Source organism: Elgaria multicarinata, chromosome 9, assembly GCF_023053635.1.
Source record: "Elgaria multicarinata webbii isolate HBS135686 ecotype San Diego chromosome 9, rElgMul1.1.pri, whole genome shotgun sequence".
NCBI classification, from domain to species: Eukaryota; Metazoa; Chordata; class Lepidosauria; order Squamata; family Anguidae; genus Elgaria; species Elgaria multicarinata.
In genome coordinates, this window is record NC_086179.1 from 81387272 (window position 1) to 81402574 (window position 15303).

The 15303-nt window shown below is 42.8% G+C and overlaps 2 protein-coding genes across 2 annotated transcripts in view; one reads left to right on the forward strand and one right to left on the reverse strand.

Annotated features, from left to right (window-relative positions):
• FBXL13 (F-box and leucine rich repeat protein 13) overlaps positions 1–2705 on the forward strand; it is a 107367-nt gene extending 104662 nt beyond the window's left edge. Inside the window, exon 21 of the mRNA XM_063135016.1 lies at positions 2435–2705. Coding sequence (XP_062991086.1) covers positions 2435–2705 — 271 coding nt within the window. The remainder of the gene's footprint in view (positions 1–2434) is intronic.
• The window catches only part of FAM185A (family with sequence similarity 185 member A), a 50960-nt gene continuing 38327 nt past the window's right edge, over positions 2671–15303 (reverse strand). Inside the window, exon 8 of the mRNA XM_063134198.1 lies at positions 2671–4498. Within this exon, the coding sequence (XP_062990268.1) occupies positions 4383–4498 (116 nt within the window). The 3' untranslated portion in view covers positions 2671–4382. The remainder of the gene's footprint in view (positions 4499–15303) is intronic.

Genomic DNA, 15303 nt, shown 5'->3' on the forward strand with positions numbered 1-15303 from the left:
GAATCAGAGATCCACCCCCTCACAGTCAGTGGAGAGAGTACCATGCCAGCTGCCTCTAAGAGGTCAGAAAATACTAGACCACGGAGAGGTGAGAAATGGGGACAGGCATGGGAAGGGACTGGAGAGGCCAGGATATGATTTATCCTGAGTTTCCTCCAGCCTCTTTCCCTCCCTCTCCAAAGTGCCCTCACTAGGTGGGATGAAAATAAAGGTGATCCGGGGATGGGGAGGCAAAGATTGCCTCTGCTGCATCTCTCTCCCTGCTGGCTTCAGGCTAGCAGGTTGTAGGAATCTCCGAAACCTTCGTGGGCTTCCAAGCAGCGAGGGCGCAGTCCGTAGGATTCCGCCCTAAGAAATGTATTCATGGTATAACAAAAGAGTAATCCAAATAACATTCTCAATAGCCAAATGTCTCCATAATCAACTTGCAAAAGTGGTGGGTTTTTTTTTTTTGTAGGAATATAGAGGAATAGAGGAGCAGTCAAAAAGCATGAAATGGTAGTTGGAGGGGAGAAGGAAATGTTAACTGTGTGCTGCACTGATATCTGCCTAAAGGGACAGCAGTATAGGATCCTTGAGTCTAGAGCCTAAAATTTTCTAGCTGCATCACTGTACCCCAGGTCTATCTATGCCTCCTGCACCATGATCTCTCATGTCAGTGTTAGACAAGATGAGGCAAATATTGGACATTCTCTCTTAAGATGAAGTCTAGATGGTCAGGTCTACCTCAGAGGGAGAGACCCAGCAAACGTTGAATGAACGAGGACTCAGGCAAGATCACTGCCTGTCTCCATCGCACCATGGTTAATCCCCTTGTTGAAGATACCAAAACTCTTGCCATGGTTTACCAGAAGCCTGCTACTTCAAGTGCTCAGGTTACTCGGAGAGGCGTGGTTGGGGATCTGTTTGGAAAGATCCACTCTGCCATCAGCACCCTCACTCTCATTTCTCTCGGGATCACAGATCATCACCAAAGTGGGAACGGGTCTTTCAGCTATTTTTCATATAATGATCCATGTGTCACTCTTACCCCTATCATAGACACGACTGGGATAATACATCACGTTATTTTAGCTATTGCTCCCCATCACTGCAGCAGGATACCCATGCGTGATGTTGGCTCTGCCTTGCATGCCTGCAACGTCTTTGACACCTATCCCATTGGCCATAGGGAACTGCCCTGAGAGTGATGCCTACCTCCTCAGTTATGGCACGGTTCTGCTTTGATTGGGTCAGGCTCAGCTCTAGGGCCAATTCTGGAGCAAATCTGAAAGCATGTCTGCAAATAGGTAAAAAGTCAAGCATGGTTGTATCAGTTCAACAAGAGTCCAGTTCAAAGCAGAAGACCTCAGTAAACAGGGAAAAGTCAAGAGAAGAGTATTATAAGTCAAGAAGGAGAGTTCCAAGAGAAGGGTCTGAGATATGACCAAGATGAACACACAGGTAGCAGTCCAACACTGCATAGTTAGTTCAATCTTTTTCTCCAGTGCAAACAGCAGACATAAGAGGTCTGATCTGGATCCAGGAACAACTTAAATCCCCCTATCAGGATCCTGATCCAGATTAACCTCCCATACCTACTTACTTTTTAAAATCCATTCACACAATAGATAGTACATGAATTGAATCTTGTCTCGTTTGGCCCTCCATTAGTGCTAACGGGAGCTGCTCTTGTCATGCAAGTAGCTCCTTCGGTGGTGGTGGGTTGACTTTTGCTGAGACTATAGCAGGGAGAGACAAACTCCTCCCCCCCCCTTCAGAGCTCTGAAGCTGCCCAGGCTGCCCCATAGCTGCTATTTACATTTTTAAAAGTGTGCATTTTAATTGCATCCATAGAGCTAACACCAAGGGGCATGGGGGTGCTGCCCTGATTATAAGGTGCAGCAGCACCTCGCAGCCATTGCAGGGCTTTCCCATGAAGCTGCAACTTAAAAAAGTTGGAGACTTACCCCGACTTTTATGCAAGAGCAAAGTGCATATGGTGCATCCACTGTCTATCCTCGCTGCAGTGTTGCGGCGGCGATGTTCCCCAGGTGGACGGAGACCCATGACTGGTCACTGTCTGCCTGGACAGAGGCCAGGGAGTGGGCACGGCGAGCTGAATAGTCGCCAGAAACCCTGCACCCTCCCTCTCCATCAGGATTAGCTGCTGTTATCCTGCAGCAGAGAAAATTCAGGTTTTTGTTTAATGTGGTGGCAACCTGGCACCCCCCAGGTCTAGCTTGACCCTCAGGGGCTGTAGTACTTTTTACACTGATTACTTCTGCCATATTCACTATGAACATTATATAGCAGCAATGAAAGTATGTGAGAAGCTCAGAGAAGTAAAAGCAACCAATTTTAGGCTCTCATATATATTTGATATGGTGCTTATATTTTGTCGAAGAGATGGCCTCCAAAGGTTTTCTAAGTATCTTACACGTTTTTATTTCAGACAAGCAATTTTAAAAAATATATCAAAACTCCAGAAATATGAATACAATGATGATGACCCTCCTCTGTGGTTCCGCAATACCAGTAGTGAGTCATCCACTGTGAAGAAACATAGGAAACCTCGGCACAGCACAGCGATACCTCCGCAGAGCACAGCAGAGAAAGGCTTGGAATCCCCCAGCCCCTCCCCGCCATCGGAAAAAAGTTTGGAATCCAGCAGACCCTCCACGGAAGGAAACAGCCCCCCCCCCAAGCAGGAAACTAGAAGCTAAATAATATTTTAAAAATTCTCAAGTCTGAAAACTAAAAGAAAAACGTCATTTTGTTTCCATTAGAAAATGTGGTTCAATTTTCTTTTAAAGGAGAGTGTTTTTAATTAGATAGTAACCATGAATATTCCTGGCAAATATTGTTACCTTCCCCCCACCCCACCCCACGTACAGTCTATTAAATGTTATGCTTTTGTTCAATCCATGAAAAACAGAATGTATTTTTGTGTACCAGTAACTAACATTATTTGTCTGTACTTCAATGCTATGTAGTTTCCTGCAATATAAGCTTAAAAACATGAAATAAATATGCTTAGAATTTCCCAGATGTTACTGTATTTAAAAGAAATTAGGTTTTAATGAAGGCAAAATGTGTTTCTAGATACTTATACATGCACACTCCATAGATAAATTGTGTCTTTTCTCTGAAATGGCTGTTTGCATGTGAGTCAGTCCCAAATTACCTACAATACAAAGATGAAACACACGTTCTTCAAGAAAAAATAATTATTTTTTACTTGCATCATGGAACGTAAGAAAACATACGTACTGTACCCAGGCAAGCCTCTCATCTACTGACCAGCGATGGATCTCCTTGGTTGCAGCAAGGTCATTATATATCTTCACACTATACCCCGCAACTTTGAAATGATAGGACCTTGTTTTAAGAGAAGAGCGATCTTCCACTATTTTAAAAAGAACAATGGAGTCCTTATAGTTACATGGCTAAGCGCTTCCCCTTATTCAACCTTCTAATATTTACGACACTTTGCAAACAACTTCAAAGCTACACAGGGTACATATGGCTGAATCAAGGTTAGTAGGCCCCTTAGTCTGCCCCTAATCCTGAACTCACACATGATATTTGTGTGCGCGCTCACACCCACACAGGCAACAATATACAATAATAATTGTCACCAGCTACTCTGTTCCTCATCCTTGTTTTCAACATTGCTGCTACTTGCTTGCCTGGCAGATAGAGAACCAGTGAGTTAGAAGGCAATGGCATTTACTGTTCCTCCATCTAACCAGCACCATTGTCTGGGCTAGACTGAAAGGCAGGTGAAAAAACAGGAGGCTGTTAATACAGCTTAAAAGCCGCATGGTGGCTGCACAGTGGTGCTGTGTCAGTTATACAACGCAGCAGCCACCTCGCAGCCACCATGGGTGTTTCCTGAGAAGCTCTGTGCTGGAAAAGTCGGGGACTTACTGACTTTTCCTGCCATTATAAATGGCTCCACCAAGGTGCTATTTGCTGTGTTAGGAAAAACATACTGGTAGATTTCTTACTAAACAAACAGGTAGATCCCGCTAAACTAAGTAATTCAACCAAAGGATATCCTGAAAAATGTGCACTGACTGTTAAAAATGAAAATTGTTTACATATGTTTGGGTTCCGTAGGCTTTTAATGTACAGGGTTTGTTGAAAGTTTGGCCATTCTGAATTTCTAAGAGAAAAATTAGGAATCAGATTTCCCCCCACCCCCCATGATTCCTGAGCGTGTAGTAATTTGAAGCCATAGAAAGAGTAATCAGAAACACTAAAACATGCATCAGTGCATTGTACATACAAACATTGGGTAAGATTCCACACATTCGCTGCAAAGTAGGACCAACATAATTTCACAGTCATCCTTCTTTGTTGTTCCTTGATTTAAGGAAGGAAGGATTATTCCTCCATCATGGTGCCTTCAACTGCACAGATTGGAACCAGGTTTGACTTTTGAGGTACACTGTGCCATTTTGTGTCTCTGCTTTAATACATTTTCCTTTTTCATCTTTTTGATTCATTTGGCCTGAAAAAAAACGAAAAACATTCAGTTAGTTAATTTCACACATTGCTCCTGGGCCTTTTTCCTACACAGATTGCTTTGACCTTCATGAAAAGGGGAGTTAATTGGACATTATCAGTACATTTAAAAAAAGGTACATCCTGCTTTGTGTTTTATTTTTCCTTGTCCTCGTACCATAACTCATTTCAGTAAAGTGTCAGCAGAATAGATTTTTGGGAAGAATACTATGGTGAAATATTACATTTCGAACTGAAGCTACTGATATTCAGTGATTTTAGAAACATGGACTTTCCCTAATGCCAACTCCGTAGAAGCAGAAAGCTTCAATTGGTCACCATACAGTTTGTCACTGAGGTAGTCTCTGGTTGCTGGGAACAGCTGAACCACTTTTGTGTCAGTGGCCACAGTAGGGCTGAATTAGATATGCCCAGATGTGCTCAATATCTCTTACCTCTCAGTAAGAGAGCTTTGGCTATGGTGCGGTATATAAATGTAATAAATAAATAAATAAATATATATTGCCCCAGTGGCCTAACCCATCCCCCACCCCCAAGTTAAACCAAAAGCAGCTTTGGGAAAAGGTGAAGAGTGATGTGCGAGATGCTTACCCACTTCCTTGACAGCCATTTTCACTTCAAATTGCCCAAGCAGATTTTTCTTCCTGTGAAGTTTTAAGTGTGTGCTGGTGAAGGCAAACACACATTTGAAACTTGTGGGGAGGGTGGGGGGGGGTGATATGAAATGGGAAGAAAGCCAGCAGGGAAAGGGTTAATCATTTCCTCTGCTCTACACTCTCAAAAAGCTGCTTTTAATTAAATAAAATGTTTATAGGAGTAATGTTTCATGCAGCTCCATGTAATGTCTAGTTTGACTCTTGCCCATCAATCCACCATTACTTGTAAATGTCTCAATACTGTCATTGACATACTATTTACTGCCACCCTATGTCCTGGCTAGAAACTAAAAAATTCAACAACCTTTGCCATAAAGCCTGCATTGCCTTAAACCTGCATAATATATGGATTTTGTATATTCCTTTACAGTCCAAGTTTAAATTCTTGTTTTTTACTGAGATTTTAATTTTTTTATTAGTTTAATTGTATACAGCTTTGGACGTGCTGGTTAAAAAGCAATATGGAAGTTTTATAAATAAACATGCCCAGTACTGGAGATGGCCTTTTTGAAAAGTTTAATATTACTTGTTGCAAAATAAAGAAACCTATCCGCACCAGTTGCTGGGGAACATGGGTGGGAGGGTGCTGTTGCACTCATGTCCTGCTTGTGAGTCTCTTGTTGACAGCTGGTTGGCCACTGTGTGAACAGAGTGCTGGACTAGATGGACGCTTGGTCTGATCCAGCGTGGCACTTTTTATGTTCTTAAATATTCCCGCACGGTTTAAGGAGAACCGGGCTCACAAAAGATGGAGGTTTATTTAATGTAGAATTTATTCACTATCTTCAGGAAAAAACACTAAAAATATCATAACTGTCTTACTGGCCTTAACAAAACCAGTAACTGTTGACTTCTGCAGTCACTCAAAAGTGAGGGAATTCATGGTCAGGAGAAATAAAACAATGGTAAAAGGGTAGTTTCTCACACTTTCATACCTACTAATCCTAACAGACATAATTAATTGCCATTACAGAACCAGGAGGCTTACATAGTATTAACAATGTGTAGTATGTACTCTATAGAGCTTTGGCTATTGGGCGGTATAAGAACCTAAGAAGAGCCCGGCTGGATCAGACCAAGGGTCCATCTAGTCCAGCGCTCTGTTCACACAGTGGCCAACCAAGCAGGATACGGCACCACAGCACCCTTCCACCCATGTTCCCCAGCAACTGTAGTACATAGGCTTACTGTATAGAAATGCAATAAACAACAAATACTCTCAGGTCAGCAAAATACTCTACTCTGATCTGAAGTAAAAGCATGTTGTTGCTTGAGAAGTATGCAGTTAAGCTTATTCCTGCTAAGGTATTACTCCATGTCTTAATGATACTTGTACAAGGCAAGGAGTACTCATCTTTTTGTGTAGCCTGCCGCAACCCTGCCAGATCATGGAGTTTTTACCAAGCAGCTTGTAAACTAATTGAAAGCCTCAACCCTGAAATTAAACAACTTGGTCATGATCCAGCAAGTCTCATTACATATACACACACAGGCTGTATTTAAAAGAAGTTTGGAATAGAGCACAGACTTATGGGTGCTTGGCAAATGAAAACACAGCTGTATTGCAAATATAGACCTCTCCTCACACTTCTATGATGCCTGGCCAGTGAATGCAAATCTGTACGCGTCTGGAGCACTGCGCACATCCAATCCTCTTCTGCGAAAGAGAAACCTTTAATACGTGTAACGAGAAATGCCTGCATATGTGCAGAGTTTTCTCCTCTTCTGAAATGGAATGGGGATTTTGACTGGAACAATTGCATGAAAGTGACCTCGCATCCACCTCCGACATACAGACCTTCTTTAATTAGATTAAAAAGCCATCAACTACATTTACAGAAACTTGAAAAAGAGGTCTTCCGTGTCATGTTCCATCTGGTAAGCTCTGAATCTCACAGACATGGGTCAGTGCCTTATACTTTAACACGTGATTATTTTTTTATGAAACTGTGTTCATAAAATAAGAAAGGGCTTTTTTCAGGCTCTATTCTTTAAAATGAAATGTGGATTAAAAACAGGACAAAACCAATATTGGTTACACTGGGCTCCTGGAGAGAAAGAGTGAAATATAAATCAAATAATAATAATTGGTATCCATGTAAATTTCTAAGCAGCACTTTGATTAAGGTCTTCACCGTGGTGTATAACTAGTGGTATATGACAGTTATCAGCTCCATACGTGCTTTTCTCCTAGGGAACCATGAAAAATTCATTTTTAATTCAAATTTGCTCTGTTGGCAACCCTGAACATAAAGAGGAACAATTTTTAGAGAAAGCTTGCATATTTTGAGCTTGCATTCACAAAATGCATACTTTAGAAAAATAACCATATTAAAATGTGCATTTCCATGCTTTAGTCAATGGGGGAAAGTGTGCACTTGAGTGCACTTTCAAAAAATGTATACTGAAATGTGCACTTTTTCCATCCAAATGAAAAAAACAACAACCAACAGATCTCAATCGAAAATGGAAGCTAGATGATCTGTGGAGTTCGGAGAACCTCGGTGACTTGAACATAGCTGATTTTCCCATCCCTAATCCTCCCTGGCTTGAAAAACTGCATCTAGCTCAACCTTCCCCAACCTGGTGCCCTCCAGATATGTAGGATACAACTCCGACAATCTTCAGTCAACTGGCTAAGGATTGTGGGAGTTGTAGTCCAACACATCTGGAAGGCACCAGGTTGGGGAAGGCTGATCTAGACAATTCAATGGAATCCATATGGGCAGCAGGGTGGATAAGAGATGTACTCACAGATAGAGGCATCTGCGCCCAAATCGGCTGCTGAACAGAAACCTATTTCTACACATGGGTCTGCCTTACAGGATTTCTTTTAAAAATTGTGGCTGCATCTAATGTATATTTGCACTGAAGAGGAATGAAAGAAGATAGACACATCCTCAAAGTGGCTCAGAACGTTTACAAAATGCAATGGATGCCATTAAAAACACACACCACGCATTGGAAACCAAACAAAACCATCGCATCAGAAGCGAGGCCGGCCTGCTTTCCTCTTTCTCCTGGATTCAATCCCACAGGGCAGTGGTGTGATGCAGCCTTGTGGCGGGGGGGGGGGGGGGGGAGCAGTCCAGCTGAGGCATATCCACTCATCCATTTCCTTTTCTACTAATGTTTAACTTTCCCTCAAAGGCCCATTTCATATCTCAAATAATTTCTTTTGCCATTCAACATACGCTTCCCATATCTACTTGACATCCAAGTACTCCATGGATTTACATAGCTGTGCTACAATATTGTTTTTACTCATTTTTCTTGAATATTAACATTTTGTTCATTTTTATAGCCTCACATGTTGAGCAATTTCCCCCCACCCTCCGGCATATTTTTTTCAAAACCACTCTAGCAATGAAGAGTTAGGTGAAGACAACAACACACGAGCATCTGTTTCCTGAAATGAAAACCAAAGGTCACTCTATACAAACTGGAATCCAAGGGCTTTTATGTTTTAATCTCGTTTTCAAAGCCATCTTCCAAAAATCTATTTTCAGCATCTAGAATTAGAGCACAAGGGGTAAGCAAAGCAGAACTGCATTCAAGAAGTTACTGCAGCTGGGACTCCAGCAAAGGCTTTTTAAAGCTAAGTTGGAAAGATGTTATCTGTATAAAACTGTCTAGCACATTTGCTTAAGCTAAAATTGTGTACAAGGAAAGCATTTATTTTAGGCATCTTTTCTTCCCCCAGGAATTTTCTTTTGAAATTACTCATACTCTTATGAGTGTAGCCCATTAGACTCTAATAATTAGATAGTGGACTGACCTTGGAAGAGGTAAAGCTAGCATACCACTCAGGCAAAATGGCCCAAGCTATTTATTTAATCCACAAAATGTAAAACTGGGGACATTACTGTATTTGAATAACATTCTTTTTCCCTATGGATGTAAGATTTGCTCTGCCACCAAACAGAAGACAATGCAAATGACAATGCAGAAGACAATGCATGGAATACCCATGAAACGTGTCTGCTTATTTTGTTTTTACATCTAAAAGCTATCCCCGGTTTAAAATTCAGTATAATGTGATGTCCTTAGGACCTGGCTTTTTCCATCCAAAATATTTAGTAAATGAAAAAATGCTATCCAGGGAAGCTTTCCCAGGAATCAAATTTCAGCTGTAGACGTTTTTCACCTACACTTGAGTGATGGCCAGGAGTTCTATGTTTAAAGAAAAAGAACTGGAGACATTCCCAGAATTTAGTCAAGTGTGAGAAATGGGAATAGGCGCTGGTGCAGACGAGCACCTTTCTGAAGCGCTCACAAAAGCCTTTGTGTAACATTAATAACATCACCCTTTCTGTGGCAGCTTCAAAGCTCAGAGTTCAATTAATTGCACTGGGGGTGAGAAGGGCCGAACGGAGATGGGAAAGTACACACAGACCTCATCACCCCAATAATATCCTGGTTGCTATGATGCGTCCGTCCTCTGTGGGTTGGAGCACAAGATCGCCACTGAACTCTATGTCAATCCCTCTGAGCGTTGGTGCAGCACTCTTCATCTGGTGGATCATGCCCTGACTGTGTAGATGTAAACTTAGGTCTAGGACAAGGGAGACGTCTGAAAAACACGTGGGCTGCGGTTCTATGTAACACAATGTGTTTGTAATATGAATGCATTTGTAGGTGCCACTGCCATTTGATGGCACTAGAATCTAGGTGGTACTGGAATCTAGGTGGCTCCCCATCTCGCCAACAGAGGTTGCACCACCCACTCCTAACCTCCAAGCACCCCTTCCTGGCCTGGAGGCTGGGTAATAGTCGAGGAGAGGAAACTGTGTTTGGAGATAGCTAGGAGATTTCCCTTACTTAGCATGTTCCACCATCACCTATGGGGGAAGGTGCATGGCAGGCAAAGCCATGGACTCAACCAGTGCCGAGAGGTGCAGCTCCTCCTCCTCGTGCCAGCCGAGTCCCTGGCCCTTTCTACACCTACGGATTATTCCCAGGCAAATGGAGGGGTCCCTTGGGAAAAAGGTCCCTTGGGACGATCCCAGGGAAAAAGGCTGCTGTAGAAACGTTTCCTTTCTCTGTGCTGAGAGAGGCATGGAACGCTCTGCCTCTTTCAGCAAGAAGAAAGGCAGGATGGCTGAAGCAACGATGTCAGTGCACGTGGTCACACTAACTCACGTGACCCAGCTTGCGAAGGGCCTAGTGGGGTACAATTCAGCCCTCACCCCCAGCTCCCAATCCTGATCGAGTTAATGGCAGAAACAAAATCTCCCCCATCCATGCTGCAACCATACAAGTTGCCATGTTTCCCGGACTCTGTTGACATTTTGGTTTTCCGTAACACCAGACTTTATGGTAGGTCTGGTACTAACCCCAGCACCAGCTATATAAAGGGTGAATACTGACAGCCAACTGACTCAAGTGGTTAATGTATGGAAAGTTTGCCCGTTCCTTAAGTTTGTGCTAAGGGTTGGTGAAGTGCATCAGTACAGAGGTCCGTGGCTGACTTGGTCTTATACTGTGATGACTGTTGCTATAGAGTAAAGTCCTATCACTCAATGCATTGCTGGAGTGTTTTGTCACTACTTTTTTGTTTTGGGGGAGTAAATGTTTAATGTGTTCCCACAACCTTAAAAGTGTATCCATACTTACAACTACATGACAACTGGTGTTGTTTCAAAGAGGTCAATAAAACATTTTCCTCTTTCTTTGTAGTTATTCAATTTCTCTCAGGAAAAAGCGCTTTAAAGCTTGTGAAGCCATCTACTTTATATAATTGTACACCTTAAATTACGATTTTTCTTTATTAAAGTAAATATATATATACTGCTCTTCATCTTATTATAAAAGGGCAGTAAACAAAATATATTACAAAATCATATGATATACAATAAAAAAAGAAAAGAACATGAGCTACAGCAATAAAAGGCAGGAGATACATCCATGCATGAAACTGCCTTGGCTAAACTTCCCATTTTCTCTGGAGTATATATGAACAGGATGCTAACTAAATATAGGTGGGAGAATCCATTTTTTAATTTGCAATTACTACACTGCTGAGATTTATAAAGCAGCATAAAAACGGTTGTAAATTGCTTTCTTGCTCTTTCTGCCTGTCCAAATGTAGCTGCCAAGCATGTAATTTACACAGCCTGTCTCCCTACTGATATATGGAGTCTAAGATATACAGTATCTTTGCCCCAGAACTTCTGGGAGAAGGAATGCAGAATGCCTGGTTAGTTTCTTGCACTCGCCTCTGGGAAGGCTCTATGCTAAATGGTCCAAAGGATTCTCTGCTGCTGCTGTTACTGCTGCTGGTTTATTTTTACGTTTGCTAACTTAATTTTCCAAAACAAAATTCTCTACAATAAGGACATAAGAAGCACCATGCTGGATCAGACCAAGGGTCCGTCTAGTCCAGCACTCTGTTCACACAGTGGCCAACCAGCCATCGGCCAGGAATGAACGAGCAGGACATGGTGCAACAGCACCCTCCCGCCCATGTTCCCCAGTAACTGATGCGCACAGGCTTATTGCCTTGAATACTGGAGATAGCACACAGCCAACAGGGCTAGTAGCCATGGATAGCCTTTGCCTCCAGGAATTTATTTAAACCTCTTTTAAAGCCGTCCAGATTGGTGGCCATCACTACATCTTATGGTACTGAGTTCCATAATTTAACTATGCACTGCGTGAAGAAGTACTTCCTTCTATTTGTCCGGAATCTCCCACCAATCTGCTTCATGGGATGACCCCAGGTTCTAGTATTTTGGGAGGAAGAAAAAAATGTCTCCCTGTCCACATTCTCCATACCATGCCTAATTTTGTACACTTCTATCATGTCTCCCCTTAGCTTCCCTTTTTCCAAGCTAAACAATCCCAGTTGATGTCACCTTCCCTCATAGGGGAGATGCTCCAGCCCCTTCATCATTTGAGTTGCCCTTTTCTGCCCTTTTTCCAGCTCTATAATATCCTTTTTTAGGTGTGGTGACCAGAACTGTACACAGTATTCTAAGTGTGGTGGTACCATAGATTTGTATAATGGCAGTACAATATGTTTCTCTTTGTTGATCTGAAGACTACAGAATATTTAGCTGCACTTCAGGGCCATCCTTACAAAAACAAGAGAAGGCCAAGTTGCTCCCTCATTCTTAAGAGGGACATTCTTTCACAGTGACATAAAAAGGTCAAGATATTTTAACCATCAGCAAACATGCAGCGTAATGGGACACATTAGAAACATCAACAACACAAAGTTTATCTACAATGAGTGAAGGACTCAATCCATGACCCTGCAAATGAAATTGGGGAGTTAAAATTTTTGCAAGAGCTTTGTGTTAATAAGGAAACAAAATTGCTTGGTTGGAAAACATAAGATAAAGGGTAGGAAATAGGAGATCCATGAACAGCTACTTAAGACCTGCCTTGGCCATAGCGTCTGAAGGGGGGCATAGGATATTTCGGATTCCTGAACCCAAGGTTGGAGACAGTGCTCCGACCTCAGACCCAGAGCTCCCCACTCACTTCCCCTCCCAGCCAGTGTGGAAACAACTGCACTGGCTTCCCCTGTGAGGTTGCAAAGATGTCAGAGGAAGGAAAGGGGACGTGCCAGTGGGGCCTGGGAAAGTGGGGATACGAACTATCCCCAGCTGTCCTGAGCCTCCTTCCCTCCCCCCCACGACGCCTCAACTAAATGGCTAGTAAAAGTGCAGGGTGGGAGGAGTACAAAGGTGGAGATAAAGGATGCCCGTATCTCCCATTCTGCATAGGATGCCTGTCAGCCTCCGAATTCGGAGGCTGACGGGCATCCCTAAAGGCAACAATAAAATTAGATTGCATTCAGTATTGCCCCCCCCCAAATTAAAATTCCCTCCCCACAGCCAATTGAAATATAGTTACATGGGCAAACCGAGGTGAGCCGTCAGCTCCCACCCCCCGCATCCTCTCACGTGCTGAAGACATAGACTGCAAACTAATCGGAGTTCCCCATTGCATCTGGACCCGGGAAGACTGATTAGTTTATATCATGAATGGTGCAACCATTTCAACCTGAGATTCGATGGCAGGGCCCACATGCCAGCAGTGGGTGGGGCCACACTCCAAAGTGGGAGGGGCACCCCACTGCTGACATGCAGCCCCAACGTGATTACCAACACCCCATTCACTCAGATATTCATATCACCCCTCCTCAACTGTAATAAAAATGCAATTGGTGGCAATGGAGGCTTTCTAAAAGCCCAATTTCAGTGGGGGAGGGATGATTTTTCAGGGGTGTGTGCTTAGAGCATTGGAGATAGGGGAGTTTATTCCTTCCCTCCTGAACAGCAAACTCTCTCCAGTACATCGCTCCTCACATGCTGCAATGAGATTTAAAAAAAAAAAAAAAAAAAAAAGATTTAAAGTTTAAATAAAGGGGGGAAGGGAAAAGCTTTCAAGGGAGGTTGCAGGGTTGAAGAGGACTAGCCCTTCCATGCTCAGAAGTGACCCTCCTTCCTGTCATTAAGCTTTTACAAGCCTCCATTGTCACCAATCATCAATGACATCATGGGAGGGAGGAGGGGAAATATGAGATAAGGGCAGAGGCTGGATGGGGGCCTCCTGTGGGCCACATCCATCCTGTGGGCCAAAATGAAACATGGTTTATGATTCTGGCTTGTTCACTCACCATAGTTTAAATTAACCAGAGTTTCCTGACTTTAGTCATAAAGAAGAGAAAGGAGGGCCCGAGGAGCATGTGAGCCCAAGGCTTGCTGTAGCTCATAATTTAACAACACCTCTGAACTGGAATCATGTCATTTTACACCAAAGCACTTTCCTGAAGTTAATCAAATATCAACTTCATTATAATAGCCATACTTCATAGTTTATATAAATCACAGTTAAACGGATGGTGACTGAGTTTGTTTCTGATATTTGGCAACTCATATTTTTGCTGCAACCAATCAGAAATCCCCCAGTAGTACCTTCTGGGATCGACCATCCAAGAAGGACACATGCCTCCTAAGCCCAACCGAGCAGAGGCCCAGAAGGATACCATGGTTGATGGCATCAAACACCGCTAATAGGTCCAACAGAACTAAAGGGGAGGCATTCCCACCAACCAATTTCCAGTGCAGGTCATCTAGCAGAGTGACCAAGGCCGTTTCCAGACGAAATTAGGTTTTCTTTACAAGAGGGGTTGGCAAACTTTTGTTTCGTTTTGTTATCAAAGGTCGCATCCTTTTATGGATAATTTGTCAGGGGTTGCATTTTGGCGGTGAGCAGGGCCGTGCCAGTGGTGGGCAGGTCCGGAGACAAAAGTCGGTGGGTCATCCTTTTTCTTTCTGTTTCTGCCACTTCTTCTTCTGTCTCTTCCTACCGTTCTCTTTTCTTTTCCTGCCCAAGCAGTGAGGCTGCCAGGGCAGGGAAAGATTGCTCTGGCCAGAGATCTGAACAGATTGCATGCAGCGGGCCTTCAAAATTAGACCCTGGGCCTCAGGGTGCCTCCCCTCCCACTCCAGAATTTCTATTGTTCCTTCTGGCAGATGGGATGCAGCAGTCAGATCACATTCTTATTTATTTCTAAAATTCGCATCCTGCAGGCTCTCAAAGCACACTATTCATTCAAACCAATTAAAAACAATCAAGAGAAAGCCAGAAAGAGAACATCAAGTACATTTTCAATCACCTTCATCAACCCAAGCACATTCTTAAATAAGGAAGTCTTCAAAATGGTTGCACACCGCTTTCATGGCTCTTTAACAAATAAGGCACAATATAAATGTTAATAAATATTAAATACATGAATTTGAAAGACTACAAGGTAAGGAGAGAGCTAGCGAGAAGTGGGCCTCCCTAGGACTAATAATCCATGGTCAACCCTGCTTTCTGTATCTCACATGGCCTTCTGTATTGGATTGTGACTTTATAGATTTATGTTGACCAAGCCTGTTTAAATTAGAATGAAATGCAAGTGCATGCAGAAACAAAATCCCCCAATGCATAGTTTGCGGTTACAGTTTGCCTGCGTGAGTAGAATCCATGTCAATCCCTTGATATAAGAAGAATGTATGTGGTATATTTGATGTGGCATATGGATCTGAAAATGCAAGATACTAACCAGAATTCTTGACTCAATGGTAAAATCCATTTGCGGACCACAAGTTCAATTAAAGTTTTTAAAGCTCAGCTG